Source organism: Panulirus ornatus, chromosome 2, assembly GCF_036320965.1.
Source record: "Panulirus ornatus isolate Po-2019 chromosome 2, ASM3632096v1, whole genome shotgun sequence".
NCBI lineage: Eukaryota > Metazoa > Arthropoda > Malacostraca > Decapoda > Palinuridae > Panulirus > Panulirus ornatus.
Window position 1 is genome coordinate 96649044 of NC_092225.1, and position 22934 is coordinate 96671977.

The window sequence follows — 22934 nt, forward strand, 5'->3', positions numbered from 1 at the left end:
TGCGAAAGTGAAGATTTGTGGAGGTTTTCAGAAAAGAAGAGAGAATGTTGGGGTGAAGAGAGTGGTGAGAGTAAGTGAACTTGGGAAGGAGACTTGTGTGAGGAAGTAAAAGGAGAGACTGCATGCAGAACGGAAAAAGGTGAGAGCAAAGAACGCAAGGGGAGTGGGAGAGGAATGGGAAGTATTTAGGGAAGCAGTGATGGCTTGCGCAAAAGATGCTAGTGGCATGAGAAGCGGGGGAGGTGGGCAAATTAGAAAGGGTAGTGATTAGTGGGATGAAGAAGAAAGATTATTTGTGAAAGAGAAGAGAGAGGCATTTGGACGATTTTTCCAGGGAAATAGTGAAAATGACTGGGAGATGTATAAGAGAAAGGGGCAGGAGGTCAAGAGAAAGGTGCAAGGGGTGAAAAAAGAGGGCAAATGAGAGTTGGAGAGTTGGGGTGAGAGAGTATCATTAAATTTTAGGGAGAATAAAAAGATGTTTTGGAAGGAGGTAAACAAAGTGCGTAAGACAAGAGAACAAATGGGAACATCGGTGAAGGGGGATCATAAAGAGGTAATAACAAGTAATGGTGATGTGAGGAGATGGAGTGAGTATTTTGAAGGTTTGTTGAATGTGTTAGATGATAGAGTGGCAGATATAGGGTGTTTTGTTCAAGGTGGTGTGTGAAGTGAGAGGGTCTGGGAGAATGATTGGGTAAACAGAGAAGGGGAAGTGAAAGCTTTGCAGAAGGTGAAAGCCGGCAAGGCGGTGGGTTTGGATGGTATTGCAGTGGAATTCAATAAAAAAGGGGGTGGCTCTGTTGTTGACTGGTTGGTGAGGATATTCAGTGTATGTATGGCTCATGGTAAAGTGCCTGAGAATTAATGGAATGCATGCATAGTGCCATTGTACGAAGGCAAAGGGGATAAAGGTGAGTGTTCAAATTACAGAGATATAAGTTTGTTGAGTATTCCTGGTAAATTATATGAGAGGGTATTGATTGAGAGGGTGAAGGCATGTACAGAGCATCAGACTGGGGAAGAGCAGTGTGGTTTCAGAGTGGTAGAGGATGTGTGGATCAGGTGTTTGCTTTGAAGAATGTATGTGAGAAATAATTAGAAAAACAAGTGGATTTGTATGTGGCATTTATGGATCTGGAGAAGGCATATGATAGAATTGATAGAGATGCTCTCTGGAAGGTATTAAGAGTATATGGTGTGGGAGGAAAGTTGCTGGAAGCAGTGAAAAGTTTTTATCAAGGATGTAAGGCGTGTGTACAAGCAGGAAGACAGGAAAGTGATTGGTTCTCAGTGAATGTCAGTTTGCAGCAAGGGTGAGTGATGTCTCCATGGTTGTTTAATTTGTTTATGGATGGCGTTGTTAGGGAGGTGAACGCAAGTGTTTCGGAGAGTAGGGCAAGTATGCAGGCTGTTGTGGATGAGAGGGCTTGGGAAGTGAGTCAGCTGTTGTTTGCTGATTATACAGCACTGGTGGCTGATCCAGGAGAGAAACTGCAGAAGCTGGTGACTGAGTTTGGTAAAGTGTGTGAAAGAAGAAAGCTGAGAGTAAATATGAATAAGAGCAAGGTTATTAGGTACAGTAGGGTTGAGGGACAAGTCAATTGGGAGGTAAGTTGAAAAGGAGAAAAACTGGAGGAAGTGAAGTGTTTTAGATATCTGGGAGTGGATTTGGCAGTGGATAGAATCATGGAAGCAGAAGTGAGTGACATAATGGGGGAGGGGGCAAAGGTTCTGGGAGCATTGAAATATGTGTGGAAGGCAAGGACATTACCTCGGAAAGCAAAAATGGGTATGTTCGAAGGAATAGTCGTTCCAATAATGTTATATGGTTGCGAAGCGTGGGCTATTGATAGGGTTGTGCGAAGGAGGGTGGATGTGTTGGAAACGAGATGTTTGAGGACAATAAGTGGTGTGAGGTGGTTTGATCGAGTAAGTAATGAAAGAGTAAGAGAGATGCATAGTAATAAAAAGAGTGTGGTTGAGAGAGCAGAAGAGGGCGTATTGAAATAGTTTGGTCACATGGAGAGAATGAGTGAGGAAAGATTGACAAAGAGGATATATGTGTCAGAGGTGGAGGGAACAAGGAGAAGTGGGAGACCAAATTGGAGGTGGAAAGATGGAGTGAAAAAGATTTTGAGTGATCGGGGCTTGAACATGCAGGAGGGTGAAAGGCGTGCAAGAAATAGAGTGAATTGGAACGATGTGGTATACTGGGGTCAACGTGCTGTCAATTGATTGAACCAGGGCATGTGAAGCGTCTGGGGTAAACAATGGAAAGTTCTGTGGGGCCTGGATGTGGAAAGGGAGCTGTGGTTTCGGTGCATTATACATGACAGCTACAGACTGAGTGTGAATGAATGTGGCCTTAGTTGTCTTTTCCTAGTGCTACCTCGCACACATGCGGGGGAAGGGGGTTGTCATTTCATGTGTGGCAGGGTGGCAACGGGAATGAATAAGGGCAGACAGTATGAATTATGTACATATGTATATATCTCATACAAACCTCCAAGAGCCAGGATTGAACCCGGGACCCCTGTGCCACAGGCGGGAATGCTACCGCTGTTGGAGGTTTGTATGTTCTATGAAGGTTTTTTTTTTTTTTTTTTCTCCCCCAAAAAGAAGGAACAGAGAAGGGGGCCAGGTGAGGATATTCCCTCTAAGGCCCAGTTCTCTGTTCTTAATGCTACCTCGCTAACGCGGGAAATGGCAAATAGTATGAAAAAAAAAAAACATTGAAGTGTATAGGTATGTATATGTGCGTGGTAAATTATATGGGAGGGTATTGATTGAGAGGGTGAAGGCAAGTACAGAGCATCAGATTGGGGAAGAGCAGTGTGGTTTCAGAAGTGGTAGAGGATGTGTGGATCAGGTGTTTGCTTTGAAGAATGTATGTGAGAAATACCTAGAAAAGCAAATGGATTTGTATGTAGCATTTATGGATCTGGAGAAGGCATATGTTCGAGTTGATAGAGATGCTCTGTGGAAGGTATTAAGAATATATGGTGTGGGAAGCAAGTTGTTAGAAGCAGTGAAAAGTTTTTATCGAGGATGTAAGGCATGTGTACGTGTAGGAAGAGAGGAAAGTGATTGGTTCTCAGTGAATGTAGGTTTGCGGCATGGGTGTATGATGTCTCCATGGTTGTTTAATTTGTTTATGGATGGGGTTGTTAGGGAGGTGAATGCAAGAGTTTTGGAAAGAGGGGCAAGTATGAAGTCTGTTGTGGATGAGAGAGCTTGGGAAGTGAGTCAGTTCAACGTTGTTCACTGATGATACAGCGCTGGTGGCTGATTCATGTGAGAAACTGCAGAAGCTGGTGACTGAGTTTGGTAAAGTGTGTGAAAGAAGAAAGTTAAGAGTAAATGTGAATAAGAGCAAGGTTATTAGGTACAGTAGGGTTGAGGGTCAAGTTTATCGGGAGGTAAGTTTGAATGGAGAAAAACTGGAGGAAGTAAAGTGTTTTAGATATCTGGGAGTGGATCTGGCAGCGGATGGAACCATGGAAGCGGAAGTGAATCATAGGGTGGGGGAGGGGGCGAAAATCCTGGGAGCCTTGAAGAATGTGTGGAAGTCGAGAACATTATCTCGGAAAGCAAAAATGGGTACGTTTGAAGGAATAGTGGTTCCAACAATGTTGTATGGTTGCGAGGCGTGGGCTATGGATAGAGTTGTGCGCAGGAGGGTGGATGTGCTGGAAATGAGATGTTTGAGGACAATATGTGGTGTGAGGTGGTTTGATCGAGTAAGTAATATAAGGGTAAGAGAGACGTGTGGAAATAAAAAGAGCGTGGTTGAGAGAGCAGAAGAGGGTGTTTTGAAATGGTTTGGGCACATGGAGAGAATGACTGAGGAAAGATTGACTAAGAGAATATATGTGTCGGAGGTGGAGGGAACGAGAAGTGGGAGACCAAATTGGAGGTGGAAAGATGGAGTGAAAAAGATTTTGTGTGATCGGGGCCTGAACATGCAGGAGGGTGAAAGGCGGGCAAGGAATAGAGTGAATTGAATCGATGTGGTATACCGGGGTTGACGTGCTGTCAGTGGATTGAATCAGGGCATGTGAAGCGTCTGGGGTAAACCATGGAAAGCTGTGTGGGGCCTGGATGTGGAAAGGGAGCTGTGGTTTCGGGCATCATTGCATGACAGCTAGAGACTGAGTGTGAACGAATGGGGCCTTTGTTGTCTTTTCCTAGCGCTACCTCGCACACATGAGGGGGGAGGGGGATGGTATTCCATGTGTGGCGAGGTGGCGATGGGAATGAATAAAGGCAGACAGTGTGAATTGTGTGCATGGGTATATATGTATGTGTCTGTGTGTGTATATATATGTGTACATTGAGATGTATAGGTATGAATATTTGCGTGTGTGGACGTGTATGTATATACATGTGTATGGGGGTGGGTTGGGCCATTTCTTTCGTCTGTTTCCTTGCGCTACCTCGCAAACGCGGGAGACAGCGACAAAGCAAAATAAATAAAATAAATAAATAAATGTGCGTGTATGTATATACATGTGTATGTGGGTGGGTTGGGCCATTCTTTCATCTGTTTCCTTGCACTAACATGGGAGACAACGACAATGTATAATAAAAAAAAAAATTGATAATGCAAACAACATAAAGAAATTTGAGAAGTACGGTTGTAGGAAATTCATAAGATGGGGCTCCATTGAGTGCAAAACTCCCTCCATATACAGTACAAATAGGTGATTAAACAGCAAATGGATGACTGCCTACTAAGTAGAAATTACTAAAGTGAGGGACAGCACAGTTTACAGAAAGGATGCCATGTGTAATAAACCACTAAGATTTTTATGAGAAAGCAAAATCCGTCTTGAACAAAAGGAAAAGTTGTGTAATTTGTCAGTATTTGGACTGCCAAAAAGCATTTGAAACTAGCACATGAAAAGTCAAGATGGAGTGCTAGGCAGGAATAAGGGAAACTCCAGCGATGAACAGATTATGAAATTGGAAGGAAACACCGGATACATGTCAAAGGAACCTTCTCTAAACATCCAGTTTCAGGTCAACATTTGCAGAAAGGAGAGCACAAGAGGACTACCATGCAATTTTTGCTTATTCACATTAAAACCATATGCATGGACAGGTAAATGCTATGTGAATACCATAATGCTGGCACTCATAGGTTATTCAAAAAGTTGAACATTCTAATGAATGTTTAATACAGAAATGCACCTGGTAAAAAACATATCTTCCTGGATGGGGTCAAAGGAATTTCAAAATGACTTGTGTTGGTGAAACAAATTATGGCAGCCCCACTTCATAACTATTTCCATTGAAATAAATTCAGTATAACATTCAATAAAGCAAATGACAAGAAATATCACTAGATTTCGATATATCACAATACCATGAAAGCAAGATTACTAATGAAAGGCCAGATTAATGAGCATTTCTTAAAATCCTTCATCCTTGGTGTCATAATGTTTCACACAATAAGTGGTAAGATAATTGGTTATTAATTTCTTAATTCTAAGACATACAGAAAAGGATGTGGTGTGCATCAATGTAAAAAAAAAAAAATTCATGTTGGAGGCTCCAGTCATGAACAAAAGTCCACATTAAGGTCGCATCTTATTTCACACATAAAGAGTACATAGATTGGAAGTCCTGGAAGGAGAAACTGGGGGAGGAATGCATGGATTGGTGTATGTAAAGGAGGCATGTAAGGACAGGCCCAAGTGGAAACACTTTTGCCGCAGGTCACCCCCTTGATATAGGTTCTTTGAGAAAATGGACATCAGATATAGAGAGATACGTAGATAGATAGATAGATAACAAGGGAAAAAGAACAAGGAAAAATATTTCATGAACTGTGGAGGAAGTGAAAAACCTGCCTTTAAAAAAGTGCCAGATCACAGTTACTATGAAAGACATAAGAAGGTAGATAGTTTCAAAGCTTTGAGGTCTTAGAAAGGAAACAGCCCACTCTTGAGTTGCTAACAGTCAAACACTAGTCATGAGACACAGCAGCTTGCTGAGTTTTGCAAGTTCTAGCTAACAGTTGGAGCACACAAGCAGTCAGCTCTTGGGAACAAAAACAAAATCAAAATGCAGTGCTGCATGACATTATGAAAATCTCATGAATTGATTGTATGACATTTTCAATTTCAGCATGATAATTCTAATAAGAAAATCTAACAACAACATGCATGGGGGAACAAACTGTCTGTTTAATTACCTATATGTACTGTCTGGAAAGGGAGCTTTTAAACGATCAATATAAAATATCATACTTATAATACAGAAGAAGGAGCCACGCGAGGAGTGCTCTTCCTCCTCGAAGGCTCAGATTGGGGTGTCTAAATGTGTGTGGATGTAACCAAGATGAGAAAAAAGGAGAGATAGGTTGTATGTTTGAGGAAAGGAACCTGGATGTTTTGGCTCTGAGAGAAACAAAGCTCAAGGGTAAAGGGGAAGAGTGGTTTGGGAATGTCTTGGGAGTAAAGTCAGGGGTTAGTGAGAGGACAAGAGCAAGGGAAGGAGTAGCACTACTCCTGAATCAGGAGTTGTGGGAGTATGTGATAGAGTGTAAGAAAGTAAATTCTAGATTGATATGGGCAAAACTGAAAGTTGATGGAGAGAGATGGGTGATTATTGGTGCATATGCACCTGGGCATGAGAAGAAAGATCATGAGAGGCAAGTGTTTTAGGAGCAGCTGAATGAGTGTGTTAGTGGTTTTGATGCACAAGACCCGGTTATATTGATGGGTGATTTGAATGCAAAGGTGAGTAATGTGGCAGTTGAGGGAAAAATTGGTATACATAGTGTGTTCAGTGTTGTAAATGGAAATGGTGAAGAGCTTGTAGATTCATGTGCTGAAAAAGGACTGGTGATTGGGAATACCTGGTTTAAAAAGAGAGATGTACATAAGTATACCTATGTAAGTAGGAGAGATGGCCAGAGAGCGTTACTGGATTACGTGTTAATTGATAGACGCACGAAAGAGAGACTTTGGGATGTTAATGTGCTGAAAGGTGCAACTGGAGGGATGTCTCATCATTATCTTGTGGAGGCTAAGGTGAAGATTTGTGGGGGTTTTCAGAAAAGAAGAGAGAATGTTGGGGTGAAGAGAGTGGTGAGAGTAAGTGAGCTTGGGAAGGAGACTTGTGTGAGGAAGTACCAGGAGAGACTGAGTACAGAATGGAAAAAGGTGAGAACAAAGGAGGTAAGGGGAGTGGGGGAGGAATGGGATGTATTTAGGGAATCAGTGATGGCTTGCGCAAAAGATGCCTGTGGCATGAGATGCGTGGGAGGTGGGTTGATTAGAAAAGGTAGTGAGTGGTGGGATGAAGAAGTAAGATTATCAGTGAAAGAGAAGAGAGAGGCATTTGGACGATTTTTGCTGGCAAAAATGCAAATGAGTGGGAGAGGTATAAAAGAAAGTGGCAGGAGGTCAAGAGAAAGGTGCAAGAGGTGAAAAAGAGGGCAAATGAGAGTTAGGGTGAGAGAGTATCATTAAATTTCAGGGAGAATAAAAAGATGTTTTGGAAGGAGGTAAATAAAGTACGTAAGACAAGGGAGCAAATGGGAACTTCAGTGAAGGGGGCTAATGGGGAGGTGATAACAATTAGTGGTGATGTGAGAAGGAGATGGTGTGAGTATTTTGAAGGTTTGTTGAACGTGTTTGATGATAGAGTGGCAGATATAGGGTGTTTTGGTCGAGGTGATGTGCAAAGTGAGAGGGTTAGGGAAAATGATTTGGTAAATAGAGAAGAGGTGGTAAAAGCTTTGCGGAAGATGAAAGCCGGAAAGGCAGCAGGTTTGGATGGTATTGCAGTGGAATTTATTAAAAAAGGGTGTGACTGTATTGTTGACTGCTTGGTAAGGTTATTTAATGTATGTATGATTCATGGTGAGGTGCCTGAGGATTGGCAGAATGCATGCATAGTGCCATTGTACAAAGGCAAAGGGGATAAGAGTGAGTGCTCAAATTACAGAGGTATAAGTTTGTTGAGTATTCCTGGTAAATTATATGGGAGGGTATTGATTGAGAGGGTGAAGGCATGTACAGAGCATCAGATTGGGGAAGAGCAGTGTGGTTTCAGAAGTGGTAGAGGATGTGTGGATCAGGTGTTTTCTTTGAAGAATGTATGTGAGAAATACTTAGAAAAATAAATGGTTTTGTATGTAGCATTTATGGATCTGGAGAAGGCATATGATAGAGTTGATAGAGATGCTCTGTGGAAGGTTTTAAGAATATATGGTGTGGGAGGCAAGCTGTTAGAAGCAGTGAAAAGTTTTTATCGAGAATGTAAGGCATGTGTACGTGTAGGAAGAGAGGAAAGTGATTGGTTCTCAGTTAATGTAGGTTTGCGGCAGGGGTGTGTGATGTCTCCGGTTGTTTAATTTGTTTATGGATGGGGTTGTTAGGGAGGTGAATGCAAGAGTTTTGGAAAGAGGGGCAAGTATGCAGTCTGTTCTGGATGAGAGAGCTTGGGAAGTGAGTCAGTTGTTGTTCGCTGATGATACAGCGCTGGTGGCTGATTCATGTAAGAAACTGCAGAAGCTGGTGACTGAGTTTGGTAAAGTGTGTGAAAGAAGAAAGTTAAGAGTAAATGTGAATAAGAGTAAGGTTATTAGGTACAGTAGGGGTGAGGGTCAAGTCAATTGGGAGGTAAGTTTGAATGGAGAAAAACTGGAGGAAGTAAAGTGTTTTAGATATCTGGGAGTGGATCTGGCAGCGGATGGAACCATGCAAGCGGAAGTGAATCATAGGGTGGGGGAGGGGGCGAAAATTCTGGGAGCCTTGAAGAATGTGTGGAAGTCGAGAACATTATCTCGGAAAGCAAAAATGGGTACGTTTGAAGGAATAGTGGTTCCAACAATGTTGTATGGTTGCGAGGCGTGGGCTATGGATAGAGTTTTGTGCAGGAGGATGGATGTGCTGGAAATGAGATGTTTGAGGACAATGTGTGGTGTGAGGTGGTTTGATCGAGTAAGTAAGATAAGGGTAAGAGAGATGTGTGGAAATAAAAAGAGCGTGGTTGAGAGAGCAGAAGAGGGTGTTTTGAAATGGTTTGGGCACATGGAGAGAATGAGTGAGGAAAGATTGACCAAGAGGATATATGTGTCGGAGGTGGAGGGAACGAGGAGAAGTGGGAGACCAAATTGTAGGTGGAAAGATGGAGTGAAAAAGATTTTGTGTGATCGGGGCCTGAACATGCAGGAGGGTGAAAGGAGGGCAAGGAATAGAGTGAATTGGATCGATGTGGTATACCGGGGTTGACGTGCTGTCAGTGGGTTGAATCAGGGCATGTGAAGCGTCTGGGGTAAACCATGGAAAGCTGTGTAGGTATGTATATTTGCGTGTGTGGACGTATGTATATACATGTGTATGGGGTTGGGTTGGGCCATTACTTTCGTCTGTTTCCTTGCACTACCTTGCAAATGCGGGAGACAGCGACAAAGCAAAAAAAAAAAAAAAAAAAAAAATCAAGTATAATCCAAATTCAAGTGGATGGCCTACGATTATTCACACTTAAAAACTTTGGTTTCTGGAACAAAATGCACAGTAAATGCATAACACAATCCTACAAAATTAAATGAGTAAGTAAACATTTACTTACGATAAAATATGCTGCTTCACAAGACTTTCCCTTTCTCTCTCTTTCAGTTCAACATCCATCTGGCTGCTTGTACATTCTTGAGTAAAGACAGCATTACCCTCCTCAGCCTGTAAAGCCTGTTGTTGCTTCTGTTCCTGAATTAGGTTTTGTGATACCACCAGCTTTTCTAATTCCTTACTCCTTTCATTAAGAGATGAAACCAGCTGTTCATTAGCTGTCTCAATTTCCATCTTGCTGCTTTGTAATGCCGTATAAGCCTCCATCAAGCTCTCCAAACGTTCACTACAATGTAAAAAAACATACATAATACAGTCTACATATTGAAAAATGAAGAGTAAGTAGTATATTTTAAGATTGACCACTGTATTCCAACAGAGACTGGGAATTCATACCCAAATGAACACAACTCATGCATACTCACTCCCACTCACCCACTTATACTTATGTAAACATCTATCTATAAATCATGTATTCCCAATCACCATTCCTTTTTCTGCTCACAACTCGATAAGCTTTAACCCATTTTATTTTACATCATACACCCTATGCTCCACAATTATACCCTTAAATGCTGCAATATCCACCCTTGCACTCACATCCCTTAGCTCTAAGATTCATTTCCTTGATTCAAAGCTCATTCAGCTCCTAAGATGCTTTCCTTTTTTCCTCACTCTTCTCAGTTTATGCTTCATAATCATTCTTCTCAGCTCCTAGTTCATAATCACTAACAATCACTAACCAGTCAAAACTTACATTCATTCAAACCCACTTCAACCTTGAAATCACTTCCTTGCCATCTTTAACACAGTACCACAACTCTCTCCACATCAAAAGTGCCATCATCTTTTTCCACTCTTGTCCTCACTAACTTTAGTTTATGCAGAACATTTCCAAACCACTCTCTCCCCCATCCTTTTACCTCTGTTTTCATCAGAGCTAGATCATTCTAGTTGCTCTTAACAAGCATAAATTTTTTTATTTTACGTTTATCTTTATCAAACTTAATCGCTGTCTCCTGCGTCAGCAAGGTAGCGCAAGGAAACAGACAAGGAATGGCCCAACCCACCCACATACACATCTATATAAATAAACGCCCATACATGCATATATACATACATACACATTTCAACGTATACATACATATACATACACAGACATATACTTATATATACATATTCATACTTGCTGCCTTCATCCATTCCCGTCGCCAACCCACCACACATGAAACAGCATTCCCGCCACCACCAGTGAGGTAGCTCCAGGAACAGAAATAAAGGCCACATTCGTTCACACTCAGTCTGTAGCTGTCATGTGTAATGCACCAAAACCACAGCTCCCTTCCCACATCCAGACCCCACAGACCTTTCCATGGTTTACCCTAGATGCTTCACATGCCCTGGTTCAATCCATTGACAGCACATTGACCCATACATGCATATATACATACATACACATTTCAACGTATACATACATATACATACACAGACATATACTTATATATACATATTCATACTTGCTGCCTTCATCCATTCCCGTCGCCAACCCGCCACACATGAAATGGCATTCCCGCCACCACCAGTGAGGTAGCACCAGGAACAGAAATAAAGGCCACATTCGTTCACACTCAGTCCGTAGCTGTCGTGTATAATGCACCAAAACCACAGCTCCCTTCCCACATCCAGACCCCACAGACCTTTCCATGGTTTACCCTAGATGCTTCACATGCCCTGGTTCAATCCATTGACAGCACATTGACCCTGGTATACCACATCGTTCCAATTCATTCTATTACTTGTCCGCCTTTCACCTTCCTGTATGTTCAGGCCCCGATCACTCAAAATCTTTTTCACACCATCCTTCCACCTCCAATTTGGTCTGCCGCTTCTCCTTCTCTCCACCTCTGACACTTACTCAATCAAACCACCTCACACCACATATTGTCCTCAAACATTTCATTTCCAACACATCCATCCTCCTACACACAACCCTATCTATAGACTATGCCTGGCAACCATATAAAATTGTTGGAACCACTATTCCTTCAAACATACCCACTTTTGCTCTCCGAGTTATAATAAGCCACACGTTTATCCTTGGTGACAGGAGAGAAATAATACTACCCACATATCTTCCTCATGTAAAAGAAAGTGACTAAGAGTGGAATGAACAATAGGGCTAGAACTCCTCTCCCGTATCATTACCTCCCAAAAGTAATGCTACTTCTTAGTCTAATTTGCTACGGTGGGAAACTGTAAGCATATATGAAAGCATATGTAAAACCGCAACTACATATGTTTAGACAACCTAGATTAAGCATTTCAAAGTAGAATCCTAACTTAGCTCCTTACTCTGACCATACTTTTAGAAAGTGATAATACAAGATAATAAGGCGTCCAGTCCAGCAACCCCATGCCTCCAGCTGTAAGTTGCTTTATATGGAATGCAGAAGATACATCTTTAGTCTTCTTTTCCACATCCTTATGCATTGACTAATATACATATATCAGCATATCAGTATTCTACCCATATGTCAGTAAACCTAGGAAGTTGGTATAAAACCCTCGTCATTTATTCTAATCATCATACAAAACTTCCCAACACTTAAAAAATTTATATCAAAATCTCCATTGTTCTTATTTGAACATTTCCAGTCTCCCTACACTACACAAACATAAGACCATGAAACATGCCTTGGCAACAATATATGATCAATCTATATCTCTGAAGCCCACCTGGAACTCCCTCAAGGGGGTGGCCACAGCAATAGTCTCCATAACTAGAGAACTCCAGTGCCACTTCTTAGCCTTCAGAGCTTCACTCTTAACAGGTCGCTGGAAGAGGGCAACTCTAGCAGTGTTTGCTGAGACTTCGATGCAGTGTTTGCTGAGGCTTCGATATAATGTTCCTACTGACTACATCTATTTAATGCTCCTGCCTAATATTCCTACCTACTAGGGGAGAAAGAATTCTACCTTCGTTTTCCCCATGTGGCGTAGAGGGCAACTAAAGGGGGCAGGAGCAGGGAGCTGGAAACCCTCCCTTTCTTGTTTTTAAATTTCTAGGAGAGGAAACAGAAGGAGGAGTCATACAGGGAGTGCTCATCTCTCTTGAAGGCTCAGATTGAGGGGTCTGAATGTGTGTGGATGTAACCAAGATGAGAAGAGATGAGAGAAAGGTAGTGTACTTGAGGAAAGAAACATAGATGTTCTGACTATGAGTGAAACAAAGCTCAAGGATGAATGGTTAGGAAACATCTTTGGAGTAGAGTCAGGGATCGGTGAGAGGACAAGAGGTAAGGAAGGAGTAGTGCTACTCCTGAAGCAGGAATTGTTGGAGTGTGATGGTGGATGACAAGAGACTGGTCATTACTGGTCCTTAAGCACCTGATCATGAGAGATGAGTGTTTTCGGGGCAGCTGAGTGAGTGTCGGCAGTTTTGGTTTACGTGACCGGGTACTGATGATGGGCGATTTAAATGCGAAGGTAAGTAATGTGGCCCTTGAGGGTATAATTGGTTTGCATGAGTATTCAGTTATGAATAAAAATGGAAGAGCTTGTGGAGTTGTGTGCTGAAAGAGGCTGGTGATTGGGAATACCTGGTTTAAAAGGACAGATATACACCTGATCCTAAAGAATCTTAAACAAAAAGGTCAAAAGAAACTAAAGAATCATAAAATAAAACTGGTTAATAAAAAAAGATAATCATGTGAGAAACTGAGTAGGTTAAAAGAATGCTGTAGAGGTATATGAATTCTACATGCCATGCTGACATGCATCCGACTTATGTCTTTTTTCAGATCCAACCGGTCAGTCAGAACAGAACTTGGAAGTATGTCGTGAGGGGGTGTCCAGAAGTATACGTATGAAAGTAGAAGAGATGGTCAATGGGCATCCTCAGACCACATATTAATTAACAGGTGTGTTAAAGAGAAACTTTTGGATATAAATGTGCTGAGAGGGGCAGCTAGTGGGATGTCTGATCACTATCTTGTGAAGGCAAGGGTGAAGATTTGTCGAGGTTTTCGAAAGAGGAGATAATATTAAGGAGAATACAGGGATGACAGTGAGTGAGTTAGGAAAGGAGACTTGTGTGAAAAAATACCAGCAGAGATTGAGAGTAGAATGGCAAAAGGTGAAAGCAAGTGAAGTGAAGGGATTGGGTGAGGAATGGGAGGTATTTAAGGAAGCAGTGTTGGCATGTACAAGAGGTGCATGAAGCATGCGAAAGGTGGGAGGTGGGGAGACTAGAAAGAGTAGTGAGTGGTGAGATGAAGAAGTAAAGTTGCAAGTGAGAGAGAAAAGAGAGGCATTTGGGTGGTACTTACAAGGAGTGCAAATGACTTGGGAATGTATGAGAGAAAGCAGCAGGACATCAATAGGAAGGTGCATGGGTTGAAAAAGAAGGCAAATGAGAGTTGGGGTGAGATAGTATCATTAAACTTTAGGAAGAATAAAAAGATGTTTTCAAGGAAGATAAAGAATGAGCAAAAGACAAAAGAACAAAAGGGGACACTGGTGAAGGGGGGAAAAAGGGGGAAGTGATAGCAGGTAGTTATACAGTGAGGAGGAGATGGAGGAGTACTCTGAAGGAATGTTAAATATATGAGATGATGGAGTGGCAGATGTAGGGTCTTTAGGTCTGGGTGGTATGCAAAGTAAGAGAGTTAGGACGTTTGTTTGGTGAAAAGAGAAGTCGTGAAAGCCTTGTAGAAGAAGAAATCTGACAAAGTGGCAGGAGAGGATGGTAATGCAGTTGAATTTAATAAGAAAGGAAGTGACTATGTTGCTGACTGGTTGGTATGGATAATTAATGTATGGGGAGGAAGAATACTTCCCACGTATTCCCTGCGTGTCGTAGAAGGCGACCAAAAGGGGAGGGAGCGATTGGCTGGAAATCCTCCCCTGTCGTTTTTTTTAATTTTTCAAAAGAAGGAACATAGAAGGGGGCCAGGTGAGAATATTCCCTCAAAGGCCCAGTCCTCTGTTCTTAACACTACCTCGCTAATGCGGGAAATAGCGAATAGTATGAAAGAAAGAAAGAATATGTCATGGTGAAGTGCCACTGTATAAAGGCAATGGGGACAAAAGTTAAGAGTTCAAACTACATAGGAATGTGTCTGCTGAGCTTGCCTGGGAAATTGTATGGGGGGATATTGATTGAGAGGGTAAAGGCATATAAAGAGAATCAGATTGGGGAGGAGCAATGTGGTTTCAGAATTGGTAGAGGATGTGTAGATCAGGTGTTTGCTTTGAAGGATGTGTGAAAAATACTTAGAAAAAGAGACTGTCTTGTATGAAGCATTTATGGATCTAGAGAGGGTATATGACAGGGTCGATAGAGATGCTTTGTGGGAGATCTTAAGAATATATGGTTTGGGAGGTGAGCAGCTCAAAGTAATGAGAAACTTTTGTTAAGAGTGTAAGGTGTGTGTACAAGTAGGAAGAGAGGAGAGTGATTGGTTTTCATTACAGGTCAGCCTACAGCAAGGGTGTTTGATGTCCCCATGGTTGTTTAATTCATTTATGGATGGGGTGGTGAGGGAGGTAAATGCAAAAGTTTTGGAGAGAGGGGTGAGTATGCAGTCTTTTAGGGATGAGAGGGCCTGGGAACCGAGTCGGTTGTTGTTCACCAATGATACAGCACCGGCAGCTGATTCCAGAGAAACTGCATAAGTTGGTGACTGACTTTAGAAGTGTGGGAAAGGAGAAAGTTAAGAGTAAATATGAATAAAAGCAAGGTTATTAGGTTCAGCATGGTTGAGGGACAAGTTAGTTGGGATGTTGAATGAAGCAAAATGGGAGGAACTGAAGTGTTTTCAGTATCTGGGAGTGGACTTGGCAGTGAATGGAACCATGGAAGTGAGTCATGGGGTAGGGAGGGGGCAAAGGTTCTGGAAGTGATGAAGAATGTGTGGAAGGAGAGAACATCATCTCAGAGAGCAAAAATGGGTATGTTTGAAGGAATAGTGGTTCCAACATATTACATGGTTGCAAGGCATGGGCTATAGATAGGGTGTATGGAGGAGAGTGGATGTGTTGGAAAGGAAATGCTTGAGGACAATATGTGGAGTGAGGTGGTTTGAGTTAGTAGTGAAAAAGTAATAATGTGTGGAAATATACATACATATATATACCTATGCATTTCAATGTATACATACACAGACATACATATATACACATGTACATATTCATACTTGCTGCCTTCACTCATTCCCTTCACCACCCCACCACACATGAAATGGCACCCCCCCCTCTCCCTGCGAGTTAGCACTGGGAAAAGACAACAAAGGTCACATTCATTCACAATCAGTCTCTAGCTGTCATGTGTAATGCAGGGTGGCGATGGGAATGAATAAAGGCAGACAGTATGAATTATGTACATGTGTATATATGTATATGTCTGTGTGTGTATATATATGTATACGTTGAGATGTATAGATATGTATATTTCCATGTGTGGACGTGCATGTATATACATGTGTATGTGGGTGGGTTGGGCCATTCTTTCCTCTGTTTCTTTGCGCTACCTCACTAACGTGGGAGAGAGCGACAAAGCAAAATATATAAGAATAATAAGGAAGGAGTAGCACTACTCCTGAAACGGAAGTTGTGGGAGTATGTGATAGAATGTAAGAAAGTAAATTCTCGATTAATATGGGTAAAACTGAAAGTTGATGGAGAGAGATGGGTGATTATTGGTGCATATGCACCTGGGCATGAGAAGAAAGATCATGAGAGGCAAGTGTTTTGGGAGCAGCTGAATGAGTGTCTTCGTGGTTTTGATGCACGAGACCGGGTTATAGTGATGGGTGATTTGAATGCAAAGGTGAGTAATGTGGCAGTTGAGGGAATAATTGGTATACATGGGGTGTTCAGTGTTGTAAATGGAAATGGTGAAGAGCTTGTAGATTTATGTGCTGAAAAAGGACTGGTGATTGGGAATACCTGGTTTAAAAAGAGGTGATAACAAGTAGTGGTGATGTGAGAAGGAGATGGAGTGAGTATTTTGAAGGTTTGTTGAATGTGTCTGATGATAGAGTGGCAGATATAGGGTGTTTTGGTCGAGGTGGTGTGCAAAGTGAGAGGGTTAGGGAAAATGATTTGGTAAACAGAGAAGAGGTAGTAAAAGCTTTGCGGAAGATGAAAGCCGGCAAGGCAGCAGGTTTGGATGGTATTGCAGTGGAATTTATTAAAAAGGGGGTGACTGTATGGTTGACTGGTTGGTAAGGTTATTTAATGTATGTATGACTCATGGTGAGGTGCCTGAGGATTGGCGAAATGCGTGCATAGTGCCATTGTACAAAGGCAAAGGGGATAAGAGTGAGTGCTCAAATTACAGAGGTATAAGTTTGTTGAGTATTCCTGGTAATTTTTTTTTTTTTTTTATACTTTGTCGCTGTCTCCCGCGTTTGCGAGGTAGCGCAAGGAAACAGACGAAAGAAATGGCCCAACCCCCCCCCCATACACATGTACATACACACGTCCACACACGCAAATATACATACCTACACAGCTTTCCATGGTTTACCCCAGACGCTTCACACGCCTTGATTCAATCCACTGACAGCACGTCAACCCCTGTATACCACACCGCTCCAATTCACTCTATTCCTTGCCCTCCTTTCACCCTCCTGCATGTTCAGGCCCCGATCACACAAAATCTTTTTCACTCCATCTTTCCACCTCCAATTTGGTCTCCCTCTTCTCCTCGTTCCCTCCACCTCCGACACATATATCCTCTTGGTCAACCTTTCCTCACTCATTCTCTCCATGTGCCCAAACCATTTCAAAACACCCTCTTCTGCTCTCTCAACCATGCTCTTTTTATTTCCACACATCTCTCTTACCCTTACGTTACTTACTCGATCAAACCACCTCACACCACACATTGTCCTCAAACATCTCATTTCCAGCACATCCATCCTCCTACACACAACTCTATCCATAGCCCACGCCTCGCAACCATACAACATTGTTGGAACCACTATTCCTTCAAACATACCCATTTTTGCTTTCCGAGATAATGTTCTCGACTTCCACACATTCTTCAAGGCTCCCAGAATTTTCGCCCCCTCCCCCACCCTATGATCCACTTCCGCTTCCATGGTTCCATCCGCTGCCAGATCCACTCCCAGATATCTAAAACACTTCACTTCCTCCAGTTTTTCTCCATTCAAACTCACCTCCCAATTGACTTGACCCTCAACCCTACTGTACCTAATAACCTTGCTCTTATTCACATTTACTCTTAACTTTCTTCTTCCACACACTTTACCAAACTCAGTCACCAGCTTCTGCAGTTTCTCACATGAATCAGCCACCAGCGCTGTATCATCAGCGAACAACAACTGACTCACTTCCCAAGCTCTCTCATCCCCAACAGACTTCATACTTGCCCCTCTTTCCAAAACTCTTGCATTTACCTCCCTAACAACCCCATCCATAAACAAATTAAACAACCATGGAGACATCACACACCCCTGCCGCAAACCTACATTCACTGAGAACCAATCACTTTCCCCTCTTCCTACACGTACACATGCCTTACATCCTCGATAAAAACTTTTCACTGCTTCTAACAACTTGCCTCCCACACCATATATTCTTAATACCTTCCACAGAGCATCTCTATCAACTCTATCATATGCCTTCTCCAGATCCATAAATGCTACATACAAATCCATTTGCTTTTCTAAGTATTTCTCACATACATTCTTCAAAGCAAACACCTGATCCACACATCCTCTACCACTTCTGAAACCGCACTGCTCTTCCCCAATCTGATGCTCTGTACATGCCTTCACCCTCTCAATCAATACCCTCCCATATAATTTACCAGGAATACTCAACAAACTTATACCTCTGTAATTTGAGCACTCACTCTTATCCCCTTTGCCTTTGTACAATGGCACTATGCACGCATTCCGCCAATCCTCAGGCACCTCACCATGAGTCATACATACATTAAATAACCTTACCAACCAGTCAACAATACAGTCACCCCCTTTTTTAATAAATTCCACTGCAATACCATCCAAACCTGCTGCCTTGCCGGCTTTCATCTTCTGCAAAGCTTTTAGTACCTCTTCTCTGTTTACCAAATCATTTTCCCTAACCCTCTCACTTTGCACACCACCTCGACCAAAACACCCTATATCTGCCACTCTATCATCAGCCACATTCAACAAACCTTCAAAATACTCACTCCATCTCCTTCTCACATCACCACTACTTGATATCACCTCCCCATTTGCGCCCTTCACTGAAGTTCCCATTTGCTCCCTTGTCTTACGCACTTTATTTACCTCCTTCCAGAACATCTTTTTATTCTCCCTAAAATATAATGATACTCTCTCACCCCAACTCTCATTTGCCCTTTTTTTCACCTCTTGCACCTTTCTCTTGACCTCCTGTCTCTTTCTTTTATACATCTCCCACTCAATTGCATTTTTTCCCTGCAAAAATCGTCCAAATGCCTCTCTCTTATCTTTCACTAATACTCTTACTTCTTCATCCCACCACTCACTACCCTTTCTAATCAACCCACCTCCCACTCTTCTCATGCCACAAGCATCTTTTGTGCAATCCATCACTGATTCCCTAAATACATCCCATTCCTCCCCCATTCCCCTTACTTCCATTTTTCTCACCTTTTTCCATTCTGTACACAGTCTCTCCTGGTACTTCCTCACACAGGTCTCCTTCCCAAGCTCACTTACTCTCACCACCCTCTTCACCCCAACATTCACTCTTCTTTTCTGAAAACCCATACAAATCTTCACCTTAGCCTCCACAAGATAATGATCAGACATCCCTCCAGTTGCACCTCTCAGCACATTAACATCCAAAAGTCTCTCTTTCGCACGCCTGTCAATTAACACGTAATCCAATAACGCTCTCTGGCCATCTCTCCTACTTACATAAGTATACTTATGTATATCTCGCTTTTTAAACCAGGTATTCCCAATCATCACTCCTTTTTCAGCACATAAATCTACAAGCTCTTCACCATTTCCATTTACAACACTGAACACCCCATGTATACCAATTATTCCCTCAACTGCCACATTACTCACCTTTGCATTCAAATCACCCATCACTATAACCCGGTCTCGTGCATCAAAACCACTAACACACTCATTCAGCTGCTCCCAAAACACTTGCCTCTCATGATCTTTCTTCTCATGCCCAGGTGCATATGCACCAATAATCACCCACCTCTCTCCATCAACTTTCAGTTTTACCCATATTAATCGAGAATTTACTTTCTTACATTCTATCACATACTCCCACAACTCCTGTTTCAGGAGTATTGCTACTCCTTCCCTTGCTCTTGTCCTCTCACTAACCCCTGACTTTACTCCCAAGACATTCCCAAACCACTCTTCCCCTTTACCCTTGAGCTTCGTTTCACTCAGAGCCAAAACATCCAAGTTCCTTTCCTCAAACATACTACCTATCTCTCCTTTCTTCACATCTTGGTTACATCCACACACATTTAGGCACCCCACTTTGAGCCTTCGAGGAGGATGAGCACTCCCCGCGTGACTCCTTCTTCTGTTTCCCATTTTAGAAAGTTAATACAAGGAGGGGAGGATTTCTGGCCCCCCGCTCCCGTCCCCTCTAGTCGCTTTCTACGACACGCGAGGAATACGTGGGAAGTACTCTTTCACCCCTATCCCCAGGGATAATATACATATGTATATACATATACACATACACACACATACACATACATACGCACATACACACACACACACACATACATATATATACATATGAAAAATGTAAGAAACAATTTAGAAAACTGAAACTTCTAGCTTGAAGTGATTGAAAAAATGAATGTCACATAATGGTTCAACCTCTGGCTATGGAAAAAGGAAATGTATAATTTATTTACACAAACGTCAATAGTCGTTCTCATCAATTTAACCACTGTATCAATAAGGTTCAATGTCTAAGCTACATTTTTCTCCAATTTCACTATTTTCTTGTCAAAACACCATGTATGAAAACTATCACTCCAGTAACACAACTATAAACAATTACTTCCCCTTTAAAAAAGTTCTGGGGAAGTCTGTCTGTACTTTACTCTTATCTTCATCAAGTTTCCGTAAGACAACCGAACCTTAGATGAACATATTGCCTTATATCATGCAAGTGCCGCATGCGGCCGAGGTACACACTGGCCATCAGGAGGAAGACGCCGCAGTTTACACGTCGAGATGTAACTGAAACATCTTAATTATTCATAGTGATGGGTGACGGCTGGTGTGCCGGGGATGTCCTGTCAGTAGTTGGATGAATAGGTAAATTATATGGGAGGGTATTAATTGAGAGGGTGAAGGCATGTACAGAGCATCAGATTGGGGAAGAGCAGTGTGGTTTCAGAAGTGGTAGAGGATGTGTGGATCAGGTGTTTGCTTTGAAGAATGTATGTGAGAAATACTTAGAAAAGCAAATGGATTTGTATGTAGCATTTATGGATCTGGAGAAGGCATATGATAGAGTTGATAGAGATGCTCTGTGGAAGGTATTAAGAATATATGGTGTGGGAGGCAAGTTGTTAGAAGCAGTGAAAAGTTTTTATCGAGGATGTAAGGCATGTGTACGTGTAGGAAGAGAGGAAAGTGATTGGTTCTCAGTGATTGTAGGTTTGCGGCAGGGGTGTGTGATGTCTCCATGGTTGTTTAATTTGTTTATGGAAGGGGTTGTTAGGGAGGTAAATGCAAGAGTTTTGGAAAGAGGGGCAAGTATGAAGTCTGTTGGGGATGAGAGAGCTTGGGAAGTGAGTCAGTTGTTGTTCGCTGATGATACAGCGCTGGTGGCTGATTCATGTGAGAACTGCAGAAGCTGGTGACTGACTTTGGTAAAGTGTGTGGAAGAAGAAAGTTAAGAGTAAATGTGAATAAGAGCAAGGTTATTAGGTACAGTAGGGTTGAGGGTCAAGTCAATTGGGAGGTGAGTTTGAATGGAGAAAAACTGGAGGAAGTGAAGTGTTTTAGATATCTGGGAGTGGATCTGGCAGCGGATGGAACCATGGAAGCGGAAGTGGATCATAGGGTGGGGGAGGGGGCGAAAATTCTGGGAGCCTTGAAGAATGTGTGGAAGTCGAGAACATTATCTCGGAAAGCAAAAATGGGTATGTTTGAAGGAATAGTGGTTCCAACAATGTTGTATGGTTGCAAGGCGTGGGCTATGGATAGAGTTGTGCGCAGGAGGATGGATGTGCTGGAAATGAGATGTTTGAGGACAATGTGTGGTGTGAGGTGGTTTGATCGAGTAAGTAACGTAAGGGTAAGAGAGATGTGTGGAAATAAAAAGAGCGTGGTTGAGAGAGCAGAAGAGGGTGTTTTGAAATGGTTTGGGCACATGGAGAGAATGAGTGAGGAAAGGTTGACCAAGAGGATATATGTGTCGAAGGTGGAGGGAACGAGGAGAAGAGGGAGACCAAATTGGAGGTGGAAAGATGGAGTGAAAAAGATTTTGTGTGATCGGGGCCTGAACATGCAGGAGGGTGAAAGGAGGGCAAGGAATAGAGTGAATTGGAGCGATGTGGTATACCGGGGTTGATGTGCTGTCAGTGGATTGAATCAAGACATGTGAAGCGTCTGAGGTAAACCATGGAAAGCTGTGTAGGTATGTATATTTGCGTGTGTGGACGTATGTATATACATGTGTATGGGGGGGGGGGGGTTGGGCCATTTCTTTCGTCTGTTTCCTTGCGCTACCTCGCAAACGCGGGGAGACAGCGAAAAAGTATAAAAAAAAAAAAATAAGTATACGTATGTAAGTAGGAGAGATGGCCAGAGAGCGTTATTGGATTACGTGTTAATTGACAGGCATGTGAAAGAGAGACTTTTGGATGTTAATGTGCTGAGAGGTGCAACTGGAGGGATGTCTGATCATTATCTTGTGGAGGCTAAGGTGAAGATTTGTATGGGTTTTCAGAAAAGAAGAGTGAATGTTGGGGTGAAGAGGGTGGTGAGAGTAAGTGAGCTTGGGAAGGAGACTTGTGTGAGGAAGTACCAGGAGAGACTGAGTACAGAATGGAAAAAGGTGAGAACAATGGAAGTAAGGGGAGTGGGGGAGGAATGGGATGTATTTAGGGAATCAGTGATGGATTGCGCAAAAGATGCTTGTGGCATGAGAAGAGTGGGAGATGGGTTTAGAAAGGGTAGTGAGTGGTGGGATGAAGAAGTAAGAGTATTAGTGAAAGAGAAGAGAGAGGCATTTGGACGATTTTTGCAGGGAAATAATGCAAATAACTGGGAGATGTATAAAAGAAAGAGACAGGAGGTCAAGAGAAAAGTGCAAGAGGTGAAAAAGAGGGCAAATGAGAGT

At 42.4% G+C, this 22934-nt stretch overlaps 1 protein-coding gene across 7 annotated transcripts in view; it reads right to left on the minus strand.

Annotated features, from left to right (window-relative positions):
- LOC139758668 (uncharacterized) overlaps nucleotides 1-22934 on the minus strand; it is a 260280-nt gene that overhangs the window by 95774 nt on the left and 141572 nt on the right. For all 7 annotated transcript variants that reach the window (XM_071680307.1, XM_071680288.1, XM_071680282.1 and 4 more), the window contains one exon: nucleotides 9592-9873. In XM_071680307.1, coding sequence (XP_071536408.1) covers nucleotides 9592-9873 — 282 coding nt within the window. The remainder of the gene's footprint in view (nucleotides 1-9591; nucleotides 9874-22934) is intronic.